This window comes from Crotalus tigris, unplaced genomic scaffold (genome assembly GCF_016545835.1).
Source record: "Crotalus tigris isolate CLP2741 ecotype Arizona unplaced genomic scaffold, ASM1654583v1 scf7180000017694.5664430, whole genome shotgun sequence".
Lineage (NCBI taxonomy): Eukaryota > Metazoa > Chordata > Lepidosauria > Squamata > Viperidae > Crotalus > Crotalus tigris.
This window is the reverse complement of record NW_024096572.1, coordinates 171,975-188,980: the sequence shown is the minus strand read 5'-3', so window position 1 is coordinate 188,980 and position 17,006 is coordinate 171,975. Positions and strand designations below refer to the sequence as shown.

The 17,006-nt window shown below is 37.6% G+C and overlaps 1 protein-coding gene across 4 annotated transcripts in view; it reads right to left on the bottom strand.

The window, feature by feature from the left end:
• Positions 1–17,004, bottom strand: part of LOC120305864 (PARP1 binding protein) — a 44,257-nt gene extending 27,253 nt beyond the window's left edge. Inside the window, exons 1-4 of one of the 4 annotated variants that reach the window (XM_039338180.1) lie at positions 16,936–17,004; positions 11,076–11,226; positions 2,268–2,492; positions 491–601 (exon numbers count right to left, since the gene is read on the bottom strand). In XM_039338180.1, the coding sequence (XP_039194114.1) occupies positions 491–601; positions 2,268–2,492; positions 11,076–11,222 (483 nt within the window). In that variant the 5' untranslated portion in view covers positions 11,223–11,226; positions 16,936–17,004. Of the gene's footprint in view, positions 1–490; positions 602–2,267; positions 2,493–11,075; positions 11,227–13,627; positions 13,722–16,935 lie in introns of those variants that run through there. The other 3 variants (XM_039338181.1, XM_039338182.1, XM_039338183.1) reach the window with 3 other exon arrangements.
• Positions 17,005–17,006: the final 2 nt, after the last annotated feature.

Genomic DNA, 17,006 nt, shown 5'->3' with positions numbered 1-17,006 from the left:
GGCCGGCCAGCCGCACAGTTATGTGGGCCCGTGTCCCCCACACAAGGCTACACAGCCATGTTTTTAGATAAGAATTAGCATAAATAAGCATGCCCTGACCACAATTTTATATTAATCATATATTTTTTTTAATCTTTACAATCTCGCATTTAGAATATTTGTATGGATCAATAGATAATGGATACTATTATTGCTAAATTGTTAACTGATTCAAAAGCCAGTAAATATTTTGAAAACATTCCATTTTATTTCTGATCAGACTTTTAAAAACATGTAATACAGAGTTTAAAGCAGGACCCCAAAAAACATTTGGGAGTTCAATAAGTCAAAAGAATAGGGCTTTGACACTAACCATTAAAATGGGAAAAACAGCTAGCATAATAATTAGCAAATGAAATATTTATTATGGTCATAGGTCACTATAATATAATTATCTTTCATAAGAAATTTTATAGTAGTTAGGAAATAAAATAGAAGACACAATTCTTACATCTTCCTTATCCTGGTTCATTCTTCTCGTTGGCGTGGAGGGTGCAGAACTAGTAGAATTGTTCTCGATGGTTAAATCTGCTGTTCCAGCAATAAATTCTAACAATTGTACCTTTTGCAAAGAAGAGAATTCATAATTATAGTTAGCTTGATAGTCATTTTATAAAGAGAAGCAAGTTATGGGGACCTCCTGATCCTTGCATAAATCATTGTAACTATCCCAAAAAAAGAGGTTGTTGACAGAATCCTACAATATTGGACCATTAGGGAAACCTTTCAGTTAACCATTGTGAATCATGCACCGTTGGTATTGAAAGCTGTCAAAATATCCTTTTTAAGGCTGAAAATATAGGTAATAGACTTTACCTTTCCTCCTATATCAAGAGGTAGAATAAAGTAACAAAATTTAAGAAGATTGCACCATTTATATATTACTCTGTGGATGTTCAGATGGTAAACACAAACATGTTTCCATGCAGAGGAATTAAAATTAAAATCCTAACACTGTTTCCATTAAAGTTGATACTTTCACAAAGTATAGGTAGTCCTCAACTTACAACCATAACTGAGCCCAACATTTATATTGTTAAGCGAGATATTTGTTAAGTGAGTTTTGCCCCATTTTACGACCTTTCTTGCCACAGTTGTTAAATGCAGCACTGCAGTTAAGTTAGGAACAAGGTTATTAAGTGAATCTGACTTCCCCACTGACTTTGCTTGTCAGAAGATCACAAAAAGTGATTGCATGATCCCAAGACACTGCAATCATCATAAATATGAACCGGTTCCCAAGCATCTGAATTTTGATCATGTGATCTTGGAGATGCAACGGTCCTAAGTATGAAAAATGGTCATAAGTCACTTTTTTTCAGTGCCGTTGTAACTTCAAACAGTCATTAAACAAATTTAAGTCAAGGATTACCTGTACTCCTTAGCTAATATGTGGCTATTCAGTATTCTATATGGTATCTTTCTTTGGAGATTTGCCATTCCAGAGGAAATGAAGTAATTAAATAAAGGCATATTTTATAAGCAATCAGTTTCCTTGAATTAGAAAATGAAACATTTTCCTCACTCAGTTGAATGGCTGTCCAACAAGGAGGAATAAACTACATACATTCTTCAACTATTATAAGTAACCATTATTGTCTATGAATACTGAAGTTATAGAGTAGCATTCCAGGAAATGTCCATTGTATTTTGCTTTTCCAAATTGATTTATTTTTCCATAGTGATTAACATATGTATTTGATAATGCTATTTTTTTCTGCATGTTTGATTAATAAGATTTTAAGTAATTTTTACAAGTGTTGCATTGTACTATGTTGGGAACAATGAGTTATATAGAAAATGAATATTATATATGTGTGTATGTACACATATATTAAATAAATTATAAATATCAATAAATAAATCTTGTTTAGATAAGGCTTCAGCAACAGTAATTCTACAAAAAATACATCAATGTAAAGAATGATCTGTAGCTCTAAGCCACATAATCTATGCTTTTGCAACTTCAAGATTATTGTTCAAGTAATTTAGCATATTTTAAATATCTTTGTTTTGGCTACATTTCTTATCAGTCTTTTAAATAAAATCAAAAAGCATACTACTGCACTTTACAAAAATCCCCATTAAACCACACCTAAGAAGTTAGATATGACTGTTTTAATCTCGGTTTGTTAAAAATATGTCTTTACTGAAAGCTAGAAAATTTCCCTGATTTACAATTTTTATTTGATACCTGTATATTCAAATCAATAATGACACATACTTACAGAGGAGATGGATTCAATTTGCAGTCCTAGTGTCTCACATTTTATATATATATCTACAAGATCCATCATATTGCAGCGTTTTAAAAAGCTAGCATAACTATTTCTGATGTCTGAATAATTTTCAGGAGTTTTTGAATTTTCAGGTAATATGCCTAGCTTGTCAGGAACAAAGTAATTCCAAGATAGTATCACTTCACTAAGAGATGCTTTAAACTCACCACAAAGCTATAAAAAAAAAGAAATAATTATTCAGAATGACTGTACTAATGCTTTACAGCAACATCAGTCAAGATCTAAAAATGGTTTACAAACTTAACTGTCCTGAAATGACAGAGCTATTGTGATCAGTTAACTGTTAAATTTTCCTGATATATTTTAATCATTTTCTTTATGACAGTTATAAGTGTTCTTCACTGTAAGGTCAGCTAGCAATGACACTGAACCAAGCCACCCAGGTGTGCACCTACATGTGTATCATTTTTTCTATCTTCTGATTTATTCTTGTGATATTTATGATGGTTCCTACATATTGCATCTATTTGATTGGATAAATTTAACCAATGCCAAGTACTGCCTGTGAATAAAATATGCTGGCAATAGGGACTTCCGGTTTGCCATCGCAGCCGCTGCAGATGCTGGAAGGCAAGCTCCATCTTTCGCGTTCGGTTTCGCTCCGCTGGGGGACCCTGGAAAGGGTCGAGAGTCACCCTATAGGGGTGACGAGGGGACCCCCACTTGATCGCGGGAGGGCGGTAGCCCTTCTGCTCAATCCGGGGCAGCCCTCCAAACTGGAGGACGAAAGACCGGCCATAGAAATATGTCTTGTCACTAGGCTGCAGACAGTCGAAGTCAAACTTACCACTAGGCACTTCTAAAGCAACACAGATGAGATCTGAACCTCTCTTCAGTCCCAAGTATTTTCTTTTCCTGTAAAAGCTGCCCAAAGCATCTTCCTCTCTGTGAGATGGAAGGGAACTTCTATCCCACTCTCTAAGAATAGCGGCAACTGACTATTCAGGGAGTTAAAACACTGAAAGAATAACCTTAATCTAACTGGATTTATATGCTTCTAAAATTTGGGAACCAAAAGATTTCTTATATTTACAGAAGACTTTGGTTTTTATTTATAAAAAAGAAAGGGCATTGGTGACATCTTTTGGCCAAGTTTGATTGTACTGTCTACAGGAAACTTGGCTTGAAGCCCAGGCTATAGATAAGACTTTTTGAACCTTGACAAATACCAGCTGTGAGAAGCTCAGTGGTGTCCTATACCCAGTTATAAAATTATTTTCATTCTCTGACTTTAAAGCCCTTAATGTCAACGCTGCTAATATTGAATATTCTTGCTTTGACAAAATATGCAGAACTGTCTGTATTTTTAGAGTTAATTCAGACAAGACTGAGAGAAGGAGGGAAAAGCATGTGGAAAGGAACAAAAGTGAATCTTTGCCCTCCAGGTTAATTGGAAGATATGAATCATGATCCCAAAATAGGGGAGGGGAAATGCCTGGAAGGTTATGTGCAAATGAAGCGAAATTCAGATGTTGGCACCCCCCATGCCGTGCTGACACTCCATTACACTAATAAAGGCTTTTAAGGTTAAACAATGTCTGAAAGTTCTTTGAAGTGTTTCATTAGTCAGACACATGACATCATGCCAAGATCTAAAATCCTTTTCAAATGACCTGGGGTCCTGAACTCCATCCGCTGTCTCTAGGCTTGAGAGGAGCTGGTAAAGATTCAGGGAAGGAAAATCTATCATGAAAAAAGTGAGTTTGCTTGAAGACCCAGCAGCTGCTGATAACCCAGAGGGGGAAACAACAGATAACATGCTGTGGGAAGTTGAATTCTGGCAGATCTCCCAGCTGGGATCAAACAAATCACCTGCTACTCAAGCTTTGGGTGAGTCACTGGAAAGATTTCAAAACCCAGATGTGAAAAGCAGAAATCAATTCCTGCAGAGAGGAGCCTACAGCCCTTCCATTGCAAATCAGAAAGCCTTTCAGATCCTGTCTTCCCCTGCCAGGGACTCCAGCCCTGAAGAGAGAGGGAATCCCAGTCTGAGGCCTCTGCAGCAATGGAGAGATTGGCACCCCCCACAGGTAGATGATCAGCAGATCTGAGCTTGCCACAGCTAATAGAAGCCTTACAACAGCTTGGGGTGGTGCAGAAGCCAGGAGATCAGCAGCTGGTGGGAGGACGACCACAGCAAGGAGATTGGTCAATGCCCCCAAACGTACAGCAACCGCTGAGGTACTTACAGCAACAGGGGGCGTGGCCACAGCCCCTGAACATGCAACCCCTGGGCATGAACCAGCAACCAGGATGGGGCCAGCAGCAACAGCCACCAATGGGGCTGCAGAATCCGCTAACAAAATGGTGGAGCAATATCTTAGATGCTATGTTTCCTACCAACAGACAAACTGGACTGACCTCCTCCCTTTTGCGGAGGTGGGGTACAATAATTCTGTGCACAGCAGCACCGGCTACACGCCTTTCAGAGTAGCCACAGGAAAAGAGTTCAGCCCAATACCTGAATACCCTCAGGTGCCCTCCGCTTCCCAGACACTTGACAAGTAGGTGAGGGGGTGGAAAGAAGTTTGGAGAAACACAAAGACTGCTTTGAAAAAGACTTTTGAAACCTATAAAAAGCAGGCTGATAAAAAGAGGGCTCCCCAAAGAATATTCCAAGTTGGGGAAAAGGTTTATCTGTCAACTAAATATTTATGCCTCAAATTGCCCAGCAAGGAATTGGGACCAAAATTCTTGGGGCCTTTCCCCATAGTAAGAATCATCAATCCGGTCACTGTAGAACTAAAACTCCCTAGACTTTTAGGGAAATTCACCCAGTCTTCCATTGCAGCTTGTTGAAACCTTATCAGGGCTCCACTTTAAGACCTCCCCCCAAGAAGGCACCCGGGCCCCTCATAGTTGCGGGACAGACCCACTATGAAGTAAAACATATTCTTGACTCTAGAATTTTTAAAGAGAAATTGCAGTACCTAGTACAATGGAAGGGATACCCGTTGTCTGAAGCCATCTGGGTGAAATCCAGTGAGGTGAAAGCTGACAGACTCGTCATGCGAAACACCCCAACAAACCAAGAAATAATTCCTGACCTATACTTTTGTTCACATACAGGACCTATCCTTTTTGTAAGGGGGGGGGGGCGATGTCAACGCTGCTAATATTGAATATTCTTGCTTTGACAAAATATGCAGAACTGTCTGGTATTTTTAGAGTTAATTCAGATGAGACTGAGAGAAGGAGGGAAAAGCATGCGGAAAGGAACAGAAGTGAATCTTTGCCCTCTAGGTTAATTGGAAGATGTGAATCATGACCCCAAAATAGGGGAGGGGAAATGCCTGGAAGATTATGTGCAAACGAAGCGAAATTCAGATCTTGGCATCCCTCCATGCCGTGCTGACACTCCATTACACTAATAAAGGCTTTTTAGGCTAAACAATGCCTGAAAGTTCTTTGAAGTGTTTCATTAGTCAGACACATGACACTTAACTTAACACACCATCAAAATAATATTGATGAAGACCAGGAACAGATTCTTTTTATGTTGAAAACAATACATAAACCATTCTTTCAGCTTGTGATGAAATAAGATGCTACAGAAAAGAACAAGATGTCATTCTAGATATACAAACCCAAATATTGACCACAATTAAAGAATCAATTACGCAGAAGATAACAGAAGAAGTGAAACAATTAAGTACTATGATAGAGTATTCAACTGACCAACAAATAGTCAATGGAAAATCCAGAAAAGGGACTGACAGCACTGAAAATGGAAAAGACTTTCTATATAAATCAGAAGAAATTTGAGGAGCAAGAAGAACAGACCGAAGGGAAGACAAACATATCAGGACAACTATGGGGATTTGGAATAATAGACAATTCGTTAGCCCTTCCAAAAAAATGGTGACTGGATGGTGTCTCTTATTTCACATAATATATATAACAATAGAGGGAGATCTATTTGATGACTTAAAAGCACTGACATGGAAGATGGCAAAGGAAGAAAGCAAAAATAAGGCTGAAGAAAATTGGGATTTTGATTTATTAGAGAGGATTTATATTACTAATTAAAATAGAATATACTCAAATAGACAAGATGTATACTTTGAATACTAGATTTTGTTATGAATTGAGATAAAGAAAAATTGGTCACCTAAAACATGGAAGTATAAATATTAAAAGTTAAACTGGAATATTGATGGGAAATTAAAAATTGAGGAAAACAAATAAATATGATATTGATTGTCTATAAAGATTGTAAGTAAAAGTAATTAAGATATGTATAAGATAAAAATGTATTGATAAATGTAATAAGCATGTTTTTACTTAGTTGATATAATAAGAACTGTATTAGTTTAAATATGAGACAGTAGATTTTAAGGGAAAAAGAGAGGAACTATTTGATGTTGAAATAAGGGAAATTTTGGTCATTAAATTTAAGACATTTTGAAATTAGTTGAAAATAAGGATGTTATACTGTATTATTAACTAGATGGTGCAAGATGGTGGGAAATAGAATATACTTAAATAGATAAGATGTGTATCTTGAATATTAGACTTTGTTATGAATTAAGATAAAGGAAACTTTGGTTACCTAAAACTTGGAAATTATAAATATCAAATGTTAAATTTAAATATTGATGGGAAACTAAAAATTGGGAAAAACTAATAACAGGACATTGATTGTCTAGAAAAACTGAATGTAAAAACAACTAGGATATGTATAAGCTAAAAATTTATTGATAAATGTAATAATGCAATTTTACTCAATTGATATAGTAAGAACTGTATTAGTTCAAATATAAGTAGATATTAAGGGAAAAAGAAGGAAATATTTGATGTGGTACCTTGAGGTTTGTACTAAAGATTTTTCTATGCTATTGAATTATCGATTAACCCAGCCACCATGTTGCTTTTTAAATATTTAAATATAAAATTAGAAAATTAATAAAATACTGCAAAAAATATGCAGGAAATAGAAAACAAGGGAGCAAAATAGCAGAGAAGATAATGGTTGCCATTTGTTATTTTTGTTGCTTTGGTAAATGGGTAGTCTGGGCTCTGCCCATCTTCTCATGAAAGAAAAGTTGTAGTTTTTCACCAAGCAATTAAAGTTAATAATTGAATTGTCAGGCAACTAAGCCTTGATTGTTGTGAGAAAGGTAAAGCAGGGAGAATTTTCTTGAAGGACAAGATAGAAAGGAAATGTGACAGGTGAACATATAAAAGGATTGAATGTTTTTACATTATACTGGTTGCTGAATTACATTTATACAGTGTAATTATTGAATGATTTACTAGGAACAGTAATACTATAGTGCTTTGAAAGTTTCTGTGTGCTTATACTATATTATCAAATAATAATTAAGTTTCTCTGTTTGCTGCTTTATCCCACAGCACTTGGAGGAATTTTTGTTCCAACAAAACATTCAACTTGTTTCAAGTTTTGCTCTAAAGTTTTATTTTCCCCATTAAAATAAAAGAGATCTAAGTGTAGGTTAGTCTGATTTATTAGAATTTTTTGGATATTAAAGTGGTTTGTTCCACATGGTATAAGATTGCAGCTTAAAGATAGTGGAATATATATATTTTTCACTAATGTTTCTGAAACCAGTTCTTCGAAGTGCAACAGCTAGTTAAGTTCCAATATAATTCAGGCAAAATCTTTTCTCACAAGATGAGGAATTTTCAGGGCTTAAATTTGTTTATACTGGTATTGTAAAAACAATTTAAATCCAAATAAAAATGCTGTCCAAATATCAGTTTTCATGATCAGGTGCCCACCATGACAGCATATTATTCATAGAAAGGACTGCAAGAGTTTGTGGTAGAACTCAGAAAATGTTTTGCTAGGACCAAGTGCCAGCTGGCTAATTCATAAAGGAAGTTCATAAAGTTCAACAGCTTTAGTCAGTGATAGACAACAAGAATATTGTATTTCAGAAGGGTAAAATGAAGAACAATCTACAATTCTTAAAACTTTGCAGTTTTAACATTTTGTAGTAATCATATTTTGTATCAAAGTTTAAAAATGAGTTTTTCCATAAAAGTAATTTATTTATTTATTTGCATGACACTGATGAATGCATTTTAAAGATGTAACTATGGAAAAATGATTAAGTGCTTCTCTTATAGATTTTCTTCCCAATCCTTTTAAAATTTGCAGAATCTGAATATATTTTCTATTAATATTTCAATGTGGGTGCCTTTTTACAGTTTTGAAAGCTACAGTTTTCTGCAGCTATACCTGTCCTATGGAACAGAACCTCCCCAGAAAAACAAATGGCATCAATTTTGTTAGCCTTTCACAAGGCTCTGTGAAGACTTAGCTTTTCCCTCAGGCATTTGGGTCAACAGTTATGTGAGGTCTTTTTGTGATGTAGTTTTTTTCTTCTGGAGTTACTTTTTAACAAAAACTTCATGCATTTATATTGTTATGGTGTTTTTAATTTTTGTACACTGCTGTAAGAGATGCACTTCTATAAATCTTACATTTTTTTAAATTCTTTTTTAAGTAGGTTACCGGATCATTTTCTTTATTTGGCTTCTTTATTTGGGACTTTCACTGAATATTTTATATATATTTACAGCAGCCCCCAATCTGGGGGCTGTATGTGGCCCTCAACAGCTAATAATGTGGCTCCACACTATCATAAACTTTTTAACATTATTATATATTTAGATACTTTAGCTATATTATATATTTTATATGGGGCTCAAGACAACTCCTCCTCACTCAATGAACCCCAAGCAAGCTAAAATATTGGATACTCATGACCCAGAGTGTCTATGTTATTCCTTAATAGATAAAATAAACCAAAGACAGTTGAACATTTCTATAACTGCACATGGTTAACTCATATCATGGTCATATCATATTTTATGAGGCAAAGGTAATATTTATACTTGGTTTGACAAACTGTTAGTCAGACTAACAAGTCTAGCTTTTCAGTTTAAAACATACATTATTTTACATACACTACGTTGGGAATAGAGGCATAAACAAAGATATTTAAGTTGCATTATGAAATTACAGATAAAGCTGAAAATGATCTACTTCCTACGTTTCCCTTATTTTTCCTCTGCTTACAATTTTACAGCATAAATTCCTTTGAGCATAAAATTTCTATGGTTGATCTCACCAGAGAAAATAAATTTTCTTGGAAATGTTTGATGAGATACTTCATCTTTCAACTGCAAGCAGTTGAAGAGAGATTAAAGAAAAAATGATTCCAGTGTTAACAACAATTGTTTAATATATTCCTTTTCCTTCCACAGATCACCATATAATGATCAAATCATCCAATAAAAATTTTAAAAACCAAGCAAGTTACTGGCAGCAATTTAAAAAGTATTCTAGTCCAGGGCTTTTCAACAAGTGGTACGGGTACCACCTGCGGTACATTGGCACCTGGCAGGTGGTACGCGACCATCCTAGAAAAGTGGTAGTGGGGGAGGGGAATAATCTGAACCGGTGGCAGCACTGCACAACCCTGAGCGAGAGATGGCTGGAGCTGCAGGGCTGTCAGGGCTCAGCGGAAACACCATGATCAGTGCCGCTTTCCAGCTGATTAATGCTTTTTCAGGGCTGTCAGGGCTCAGCAGAAGCGCCAGGATCAGCGCCAGGCTCCAGCTGGAGCTCGGCGCTGATCCTGGTACTTCTGCTGAGCCCAGAAGCATCGATCAGCTGGAATGTTGCAGCATCTCCAGGGTCTTGTGATTTACATTCAGATGCTTGGCAACTGATTCATATTTATGACAGTCACAGTGTCCCAGGGTCATGTGAAGTGACCAAAACCTGCTGCAACCACCCAGCAGATGGGGGAATTAAAAACCAAACACCCCCCACCCCACCCCCGCTGCCAATCCTCAACAGAAATGCTCACAACAATGAAAACCTCAGACAGGAGAAAGAGCGCCACCGGGCAGGAAGGCAGGTGTCTTGCTCGGCTGTGGCTTGGGTGGCACTTTTTTCAGTGCCATTGTAACTTCGAACAGTCACTAAGTGAACTGTTGTAAGTCAAGGATACTGTACTTTATCACTTTTTTCCTTTTTTTTTTTGATCAAGTTTTTGACACCTTGCTAGGCGACTGGTGGTACTCGGATGTTGCCATATCCTAAAAGTGGTACAATGGGTGAAAAGGTTGAAAAGTCCTGTTCTAGTCTTTGTGCACTGGTTGCCCCCAATGCCATGAGTTATATTTCTAACTTTCTAAAACCCAGAGGTTAACTGTGTTTCCCTTGGGAAAGTATTCCATAATTGGAAGTCAACACTAAAACATTCCTACTTGGACTGAAAGTGACGACCAACCTAAAACCTATTGAATTTCCCCTAATGATTTTTGGGTCTTCCAAAATCCTAACTACTATAATATCCTAACTACTATATAACCTTGTCTCTCTATGTAACAGAAAACGTGTTCTTCATTCAGATGTTTGTGAGGTTTGAATGTGCATACCCACCCTTTTTGCCATAAACATAAGAACTATGCTTTCTCATTTAAACCAAGAACTTACTATAGCAAATTTAGGAACTGCAGTTTGTTTGAAGCCTAAGTGATGTACAAACTATTAAATTAACTCTTTAGGAGGCAGCTAATCAAAGCAAATAACAAGATTTTGATGAATCCTTTAGTAGTTTTTCAAAATAAAATATTTTTCTATTCCCAAATATCAGAATGAACAAAATATTATTAAGATACCCTTCAAACATGTTTGGATGACTTATGGACCCATTGACCTATTGTAAAATGCCCCTAAAATCAATATATATTAACCTTCTTATTGATTTCGGCAACAGATAAGTGCAAAGCCATCAGCATGCAATCTGCCCCACACACTGTAGTCCTTTCTGAATCTGAAAATAAGCGCCAATTTCTTCGGAAACATTTAATCATATTCCAAATGCTTTGCTGAAGAGTCATTATCCTAAATAAAAATAAAATAAAATGTTAAAATTGTACAACTTGCAAATATTAAGAATTTAAAATGGCTTCTATAAGGAAGACAGCAGCAATGGAAGGAAATGCAAAAGTTAAAAATACAAAATGGGACAGGAAGCAAAACTAAAGACAACCTAAAATGGGTTATCAAGTTAACTGTGACAAAAGAACATAGTGGAGAAAAGTATTAGACTTAAATATAAGATAGAATCCAATCTGGGCACTGCAGTTCAAGATTTTTGAAAAACTGGCTTTGAAGTTGAATATCAAAGATGATAAAGTAAGATCTCCCACTTGGGTCTCTTCATGTACTTGGCCTATAATTCCCATCAATTCTAGCTAAAGTAACCATTAGTCAGTCATCACTATGTTTAACATTTAGAAAATGAATCATAAGCAGAAAACAATGTAACTGAGAACAGGAAGCTTAATGATAGGGCACCACAGGGGAAAATAGTTTATATTTGACATATGATAAATAGAATCAGCATAGGAATTCAAAAAATTATAAACAAATTATTCCTTGACAAATGTATTTATCGTCTAAATTAATTATATGAATAGGGCTCACTTTTAAAGTCTTAACTGTTTATTTCTGTTTATAGAGTCGGAACAATTTCAGGCAGTTTATTTCATAAAAGCATAAAAATAGCATAAAAGTAATATAAAACAAAGCCCTGAAATAATACAGTCTGTACAGCAGTGACCATTAATTGCCAAAGCCTAGTTTGCCAGGCATTTTCTTTATTTAATTTATATACCTCCCATTTTTAAAAGCTCTGGACAGTCAACAATTAAGATCAACATAAAAAGCATCCTCTCAAAAATAAGAAACCCACCCACACTATAAACAAGACTGACATTCAATTAAAAATATACACAATCATGTGATCACCATATTCCAGTCTTCACTGATAAAATGCCCGCCTCCTGTGCTAGATGGAATAACCAGGTCTTAGTTGCTCTCCTGAAAACCAGGAAGGCAGCAGCAGACTGGACCTTCATGGGATTGAAATTCCAATTGGGACAGCAATTGAAAAAGCACTGCTTCAGAGGCCCATTAGATGACAATCTCATATTACCTCATAAAATTACAAGGTCGTGTTTTGTGAGATTACCAAGATACTCTCAAGCTTGTGACATCTGAGAATGTGGACAGCAACCTCTGTGCAAAGAGATCCATTATTTATAATTATGCCCTTCTTGGTTTGTAAACATGGCCAGAGAGGATATGAACTGGGCATGGAAGGTAAACATCTCGAGAAATAAAATGATGCCACAGTCCTTAAAAGCAGTAGCTCTCCCCACCAATCCAAAAGCCATCACTTGAACCTATCCATCTTAATGATAATTTATTTTTTTAAAGTGTGGCACAAGTATATATATGATCTTACTTCAGCACCATGCTATTGAAATGCTCACAAACATCCTGCTTTGTAATCTAATCTTTTCCAGTATAGATTTCCAACTGAAAATTCTGAAGTCTCTCATATGTTCCTTCATCCTCTTTTTGAAGATGACAATATTTGCTCTCCTCCAGCCTCACCTCCAAGAATTCCTGAGACAAGTTTAGCAAATGTTCCCATTAGTTTCTTCAGTATTGTAGGGTGCAATCATCTGACATTTTTAGTTCTTTAAATTGTCTAAGTTCTCTCTTACCCTTTGCCTCACTGAGGCTGGAGTTCTCTCCTTCCCCCCATTGACCTAATAAGAAGCAACTAGGGCTCCATTTCCCTTCTAAGACAAGATAGTCATAAAATAGCAATAGACTTAGACTTATATACTGTACTGCTTCATTATGCTTTACAGCCCTCTCTAAGTCGTTTAGTCAGCATATTGCTCTCAGTCATCTGGGTCCTCATTTTACCAATCTCAGAAGAATGGAAGCCTGTGTCAATCTTGAACTGGTGAGAATCGAACTAGCGGCAGTCAGCAGAATTATACTGCCTTCTAACCACTGCGCCATGGCTCTTGGGGGCAGAATAGGAGCAATTCTGATCTCTCATCATTACCCTATTACCAATTCACCACTTTTTCTTCTTCATAGACCTACACCTACCTTGACTTTTAACGTCTAATGTGCCTGAAGAATACATTTTAAGTTACTTTTGTTTTTTGTCAAGTGAGCTCTCTATGTCGCCATAGAGATGAGTAGTCACAGGAGTCTCCTAAATTCACAATTCTTACTAGATCAGGAAATAAAAGTTTCAGTCAGAGAAATCTTTGGTCAGCTTCACCATGCTTGCCAGTTTTGACCTTTCCTGGACTAGTTGACACTGAACACAATGACTTATGCCCTTGACATCTCCTAGTTTGACTACCATCATTTTCTCCACGTTTACCCTGAAAATAACCTAAAAGCTACAGCTAGCAAAGAATCCACTTACCACTGAATAATGGTAAACCATGTGGCTTAGCAAAGTAACATTTATGTTGTGAGAGCTATTATTGGCTTAGATTAGGCTTTTGGGTCCATTTCAGATTGCTGGCTATTACCTATAAAGCCTTCTATATATTGGTTCTTTGCCACCTTCAGGGCCATATTCCCAATACGTCCTAGCTAAAAGAGCACCGCAGGCACTTATTTCCAAGACACCAGTGTGCACTGGTGGATTTTTTGGTGGCAGGCAGTTTATATCTCCAGGTCAAGATTATATCTTATCTGTTAATAGAAAGAGTAAAAAGGTGCTCTTTTATAAAGAATCATAATTAGGCTAATAGGAATTTTTTATCAATACATTTAATTTAGTATTGTTGCAGCTCATTTTATCACTGTAAGCCACCTAAGTCTGTGAATAGGCATTTTCCAAATGAATGAATAGCTAAAAATTAGACAATGATCAAATAATCTGTTACCTCTGGATCAATACAAACTTGGAGTGACAGCATAAAGTTTATCAAATAGTTTTTGTCAATTAAATAATTGTCTACTATACTGAAAGGCCAAAAGACAAGGAAGGAAGAAGATTAGATTAGATAACCTTTATTGTCATTTTTTCCTGTGAGCACAATAGCACGCATTAAAAAAAATGAAATTTAGTTGCTTCCTCTAAAAGTGTACACATACATAACACACATTTAAAACATACTATATACAACGTATGTCTAGACCTACACCCTTACATATAAGTAACATATAAATATTAATCACTGTCCATCTTGAATACACAACGGGAGGAAGCTTTAGAATTCACAAGGTTAATACTGTGTGGAACAAAGCTGTGACTGAATCTGGGTGTTCAGCTTCGGATACCCCAGAGCCTCCTCCCAGAAGGTAACAAGGAAAACAGGTCATGAAGAGGATGTGTAGTGTCCGAAACAATCTTGCGGACCCTGCTCAAGCATTGCTTATGTGCTATGTCCTAGATCAGTGGTTCTCAACCTGTGGGTCACGACCCCTTTTGGGGTCGAACGATCGTTTCACAGGGGTCACCTAAGACCATCAGAAAACACATATTTCCGATGGTCTTAGGAACCAACTGTGATGGGCTGTGCAGCGTGGAAAGGGGCTCCCGCAACCCCACTGCTGTGATGGCTGGAGGGGCAGACAGGTCCCGGGGTGGCTGGGAGAGGGCAAGAGGTGCTGGGATGAGGATGGGGGGCTCCAGGTTGGCGGGTGTGAGAGGGCGGCCGGCGGCTCCGAGGCATGGATCCTCTGCGCGACTTCCGACGCCCTGGAGGTGCCGCCACTTGGCTCTCTACCAGGCTCTCCACCAGAGCCTCCCCCCCTCTCCGGGCAATTGTGCGGAGCTGCTTGTGCGTCCTTGGCAGCGCCTCCCCCCTTCAATCTCCTTCCTTCTCCATCTCCTTCCTTTCCCCTTCAATCTTCCTTCCTTCCTTCCATCTCCATCCCTTCCCCTTCAATCTCTCTCTCCTTCCTTCCTTCCTTCCTTCCTTCCCCCTTCAATCTCCTTCCTTCTCCATCTCCTTCCTTTCCCCTTCAATCTTCCTTCCTTCCTTCCATCTCCAACTCCATCCCTTCTCCTTCAATCTGCCTCTCCTTCCTTCCTTCTTTCCTTCCCCCTTCAATCTCCTTCCTTCTCCATCTCCTTCCTTTCCCCTTCAATCTTCCTTCCTTCCATCCATCTCCATCCCTTCCCCTTCAATCTCTCTCCTTCCTTCCTTCCTTCCCCCTTCAATCTCCTTCCTTCTCCATCTCCTTCCTTCAATCTCTCTCCTTCCTTCCTTCCCCCTTCAATCTCCTTCCTTCTCCATCTCCTTCCTTTCCCATTCAATCTCTCCTTCCTTCCTTCCCCTTCCCTCCCTCCCAACATTTTTGAGCAAGGAAGAGTAAGCTTCTCCATCAAGCATTGCTATATTGTTTTTGTGATTAATCACTATGCTTTAATTATGTTCAATTCGTAACAATGAAAATACACCCTGCATATCAGATATTTACATTACGATTCATAACAGTAGCAAAATTACAGTTATGAAATAGCAACAAAAATAATTTTATGCTTGGGGGTCACCACAACATGAGGAACTGTATTAAGGGGTCGCGGCATTAGAACGGTTGAGAACCACTGTCCTAGATGGAAGGGAAGAAACTGCTAATGATCTTTTCAGCCATCCTCACCACTCTCTGCATTGCCTTCCTGTCTAAAGCAGTGATGCTTCTAAACCAGACTGTGATGCTGTATGACAAGATGCTCTAAATAGTCGCTCTGTAGAAAGTGGTAAGGATAGGAGATGTGCTTTTTCTCATGCGACACAGAAAATGCAGGCACTGCTGTGCCCGCTTCACCAGTCTCACTGTTGAGTGACCAAGCCAGCCTATTTGTTAACTGCACACCCAGGAATTTGATGCTGGTAACCATCTCCACAAGAACTTCATCTTAGCAAAACAGAGCAGCCTACTAGAGGACAAAAATCCTTCTTAGCATATCTATTACTCATCTCACATTAGTCTCTAATAAGGCACTAAAATTAAAAACTGAAACTGAACTAAAAAGCAATAATTAAAACCATCCAAATTTCTTTTATTTTGCAAAGCTTCACCTATTCTATACTTGATTGAATTTCAGCACTGACTTCACCCAGTACAGCAATTACATTTACATAGCAACCTAAGCCATTTTTTTTTTACTATTGTGTGTAACCCAAGAGCTTATGACAATGTGTTGGATAAGCCCACATGGCAACAATATACCAAGATTAAGCACATTTTTCCTACTGTATTTTCAGCCAGCCAGTATAGCTGTTCCTTGAAGACCACTTTGCCAATTTAACCACAGGTAAATCAACCTGCAATTATCCAACGAAGATAAATAGGCGATTCCGAACAGGCGAAAATAATTTTATACGAAGTCGACTTCTTTGCATAAGGCATTGCAACGAGCACGAGAGTAGCCAAACTTTAAAATATTAGAAAAATCTAGGAAGCAAAGTATTCGATGGCTCTTAGTTATAATGGCTCTATAATTAGTGGAAGAAATTGCTACAATCATGCTGTCTGCGGGCTCTACCGAAGCAATTCGTTGCTGAAGTTTTTTCCCGGTTGCTGCATCAGGACTCGGGTATATTTTTTAGATGCCGCAGCTCTATGCTTATGCAGACTATTCGGATTCTTATGAAAAGGGTTAGACTCGGTGTAAAAGCAAAGCAGAACACCATCCCTCTCCCTTACTTGTGGGCCACACTCACATCCCCAGTGCGCTTTGCTCCCAGCGTTGCTCGCCTCCCTCAAACTTACCGCACCGTCAAAAACCAGAACCTTTTACTCCAGCAGCCGCTTGTGGCGGTTCATTTTTAAATGCTTCGCCA